Below are 4,469 nucleotides of genomic sequence, written 5' to 3'. Positions count from 1 at the left end.
GTGTGTGTGTGTGTGTGTGTGTGTGTGTGTGTGTGTGTGTGTGTGTGTGTGTGTGCGCGCGTGCGTGTTTTTTTAATGCCTCTTTATTATTAAAGAAGATATTATTTGTGTTATTTTCAAATATTAAATAGATGATAGACAAAAATTAAAATTTTATGAACTTTATAATAATTCAAAATTATTAAAGTGTTTTATGTTAATGAAGTTATATGTAATGAAGTACATCTTAGAATCGACCAGATCTCTTTCGTCCAGTATATTTGGAATTATCTCTAACTTCTTTTCCTTGCCGTCGTCGCCTTTCTTTCTTTTCTAGAATCCATTCCCTACTTTTCTTCAGTGGTTTACCTCTGGCTTTCTTTATGTATTCCCTATAATATAAAATGCGTTAAAAAATGATTATTTTTAGAAAGTTAAAAATATAGTTTTAAAATATTTAAAAATGATTGCAAATTATAAAATAATAAAGAATGAATAACAAGAGATTCAAACCTTTTAGAATTAGCGACAGTTTGTCTATCTTCATTATCTATTCCTAGTGCTTTCGGAAGAGGAGCAGCTCCCCCAGTCATTAAAACTAAAAACATTTTCTTTGCTTTTGTGCTATTTGGAAAATCGACGACCACACCACCAAAAAAGCCAGCTTTTGTAGCTTGTGCTGTGATTAATTCAATCTGTTCACTGTTCTCTGGATAAAATTGTAATACTGCTCTTGCGTTCCTTGATAGACATGCATACAATGTTGAGAAGAATTGATATAAACGTTTCGTAGGATTATGTGAAGCTTTGCTTGCATAACATAACCATTGAAGTGCAGAGATACTAATAGCTCCATCAAATGTACCAGCTTTAAATGGCAACCCTTGACCTACATCTCCCAGAATCAAATCACCATCTATTTCTCTCTCAATAGCTACATCTAAAATAATATATCAATATATGATTTTCTATAAATATATGCATGCATTTAACACTACATGCCATAAAAGATATTGTTAAACTATATCATATCAAAATTAAAATATTTACCAAGCATAGCCAAAGAAATATCAACACCTATCCATATATGCCCCTGATTGTCCAATACGCTACCACTAAGGCCTGATCCACATCCGATATCCAAAAGTAAATAGCTCTGATTTTCAGGTAACAAAAGAAGTTCTATAGCACGTTCAGACATGTGTATTTGGATTTCTATCATACGAGAACTTATCAAAAAAAGATATTACATATATTTTATTACAAAGATGTAATAGGTGTAGATACATAATTTGTATAAAAATTATGACATACCTTAAAGTATATTTATTAGCTTCTTTTTCATCATAATACTGTTTACAGAAAAAATAGAATTAGCTTTCTTTGATTTATTAATACAATTTTTAAACATTTTATTAATTATACATTAAATTATTATTTTTTATTAATTATAAGTTAAAAAATATATAAAGTCAATGTAAGAGAGTTTATAATGTAAAATCTCAATAAACTTTGCAACTTACCACTTCAGGCGGTGCCATAAGCTCTGGACGCTTAGACATTTTAACTAATGATATTTATTCGTTTTTCAGTTCAATTTTTATTTTCTTTTATATATTTTAAACTGTGTTTGTTTTATTAATGATTAAATAATAATTAATCTCTAACAATAAAAATAACTTCGATAAGCATCAATATTATTGTATTTTTAATATTTCTAAGTCACTTATAAGATTTCTAATCTTTGATAAGTTAATATTTTTTGGTAATTATATAGTTTGGCATAATCACCTAAAAAATCAATAAATCATAGAGTAAGTTTATTTGATTGCGTTTTTGCATGAAATGAAAAAATTTGGCAGAAATAAGCGTCAGATTCTTTCATTTTGAGTGAAAACGCATCGAATGAATATATTTTTATTAAGATTTTATAGGTTGGGACGGGGGAGAGGCTATTCTAAATAATTACCTTAACTTCAATAGTCATCAACTTTAACGTTTAATATTTCGGTTCCCGGAGTAGAACGATGCTTATTTTTGTCAAATTCTTTCATTTCATGCAAAAACGCATTGAATAAGCTTAATTTTATTGATTTTTGAGGCGATTGTGTTAAACTAATAATTACCTATTTTTTTCAATATATTAATAATATTTTTAATAAATGTACATGTCTCATTGAACACATCAGAGAATTTAACCTAATTTGAAATAGTTGACTATAGATATTCTCTTACTTGCGAGAGAAACCTGAGAGAAGACATGCCCAAACTCTGTAACTGCAAAACGCTGCCGCGCACTACTGCCCCCCCTGACAAAGTGAATATAAACTATATATAGCTCTGAGAATAATACGTCTACTTTTCTGAAGGTACATTGTACTTTTCAAAACTGTAGATGATAAATCGATACTTAAAGCATTTTTTGATTAATCAGGTAAAATTCTTTCTTCCAATTGGTCAAGTAAAAATTTCGAAGTATTTGTAGCATCAAGTGAACCGCACCCGAAATTAAATACTAGCGACAAAATTAATATGTAATCACACACACTGCTTTTCAGCTCTCATGAAAAGCACCAAGACAATTACAACAAACAAATTTGTCGGAGCCACTTTGTGTACGATACACTTGTGCAGTGTATCGAGTTCAGACATGCGAGGAATTACATTCAACCAGTCGAACATATCAGTTGCACCGACATTCGAAATGTGCAGTCCTAGCCGAAATCACTATGAATGCAAAAACGAAATAGAAATTATCAAACATATTTTATTAACATATATATATTTTATATATATTTTATATATACATATTTTATTAACAATACATAATATATATTAGGGTTTGTATGATTTAGTCTATAATATTTTTAATACATTTTTACGGCAATTGTGTATGACAGCTTTACGTGTACTAGTGCATCCCAGGCGAAATCGCTATTGAAAATTTTATCATCGGTCAATGATAAAATCTTCAGTAGTAAAATATTGCCATTGATAAAATTCCATTGAAAGCACTGGATTGTATAAATGAGTAGCTTTCAATGCGAATGATATTCCTATTGACAATAATCCAATGATAAAATACTATACCATTGATCGAATGATATTCCTATTGATGCGTATTCAATAGTAACTAATATACCATATTAATTGAATGATATTCCTATTGGACTACAATCAGTGATAAAATATTTTATCACTAACCGAGTGATTTTCTTATAGCGTTCTTATAGCGATCTTTCGGCTGGGATGCACTAATTAATGTGCACATTAAGTTGTTAAACACAACTACGTAAAAATGTGTTAAAAATAGATTAAATCGTACAATATTTTATTGTACTGTTAATAAAACATATAATTGACCTAATTTCCATCGAGGGTTTAATCCGAATCAGAATGTAAGAACCAACCAATTACAGTCGAGTATTTCCCTGTTACAATCAAACGACAGGGGAATGCTCAACTGTAGTTAGTTCTTTCTGATCCGGATTAAACCCTTGATGGAAACTAGGCCATTGATAATTTCCATTTCGTTTTTGCATTCATAGTGATTCGGTTAGAGCACCGACATTCGTATGTATATACGAGACCAGACAAAATCTCCGGTTGTAAAAATTATCATTTTAAATCATTTGTATTTCGTATGAAGAGTTTTGAAGTGCAAATAAAAAGGTTTGTGAGTCATTCTATTAATTACAATTAATCATTCTTTTTTGGACCGTGTACTTGAAATAATTAACCGGATCTAAATTCAACAAAGTTTATATATGGAATCGTTTGTATTTCGTATAAAGAGTTATGAAGTACCATTAAAAACATTGTGAGTTATCCAGACATTTTTAATTAAATATTAAAATATCATGTATTTGACCAAAATATAGATACAGGCGCTACGATCGGAAATTCCATTAGACATGATAGGTAGTTTCTCTAGTATTTTGATATTTCAGAACGTATTATGGAATTGCTTGGTATTCCGATCGGAATTATTTAATTTTCCTACAGTTTCTTTAAAAAACACAATAGAAATGTAGGAAATAATTTAATTATTTTGATCGGAATTCATTCCGAATAATTCCATTATACGTTTTCTAGTTATTCAATCAACAAGATGGATGAGTAACTAACACTGTAAAATAAAACTCTGCGTCATTCTCTATAATAGAAATGCTATTGTCATAAGATTTAATTGTATCAGGTTTTGAAATATAATACGAAAATTAGAAATTGTTTTATTGTTTTAATCATCACTCCTTCAAAGTATTGTGGAGTATCTGAACGTAAGTTAAGTTTAATTTTATATATAATTTAACAAAATTGACATCAGATAAAAAAGATATCAAGCATGATTATGAGAGGATATGTATGCAATTATATTCTCCATTAACTAAAAAATGCAATAATCAAGATAACTATGCAATATGTCTAATAAAAAACAATACAGAAATAGGAACAGGTAATACTGTACAGTTTCAATTATATTTTTATAT

General features: G+C 29.0%; 1 protein-coding gene across 1 annotated transcript; it reads right to left on the bottom strand.

The window, feature by feature from the left end:
* Positions 1-226: 226 nt before the first annotated feature.
* LOC105627680 (probable 18S rRNA (guanine-N(7))-methyltransferase) lies at positions 227-1,541 on the bottom strand. The gene is made up of 5 exons (XM_012208959.1): positions 1,503-1,541; positions 1,294-1,331; positions 1,030-1,208; positions 493-919; positions 227-371 (listed from the first exon to the last, which is right to left on the bottom strand). The coding sequence occupies exons 1-5, from the start codon at positions 1,539-1,541 to the stop codon at positions 227-229; spliced, it is 828 nt and encodes a 275-aa protein (XP_012064349.1).
* Positions 1,542-4,469: the final 2,928 nt, after the last annotated feature.

The sequence above is a fragment of the Atta cephalotes genome (assembly GCF_000143395.1).
Source record: "Atta cephalotes unplaced genomic scaffold scaffold00010, whole genome shotgun sequence".
NCBI lineage: Eukaryota > Metazoa > Arthropoda > Insecta > Hymenoptera > Formicidae > Atta > Atta cephalotes.
This window is presented reverse-complemented; position numbering and strand designations above follow the sequence as displayed.

What these genes read in the sequence shown, in the direction of transcription:
- LOC105627680 (XM_012208959.1), bottom strand. Translation starts at nt 1,541, where the DNA reads ATGTCTAAGCGTCCAGAGCTTATGGCACCGCCTGAAGTG. An exon ending in TTATGGCACCGCCTGAAGTG is followed by an intron (nt 1,332 to 1,502) that starts GTAAGTTGCAAA and finishes TTCTGTAAACAG; the next exon opens with TATTATGATGAAAAAGAAGC. An exon ending in ACTGTCGCTAATTCTAAAAG is followed by an intron (nt 372 to 492) that starts GTTTGAATCTCT and finishes TTTATATTATAG; the next exon opens with GGAATACATAAAGAAAGCCA.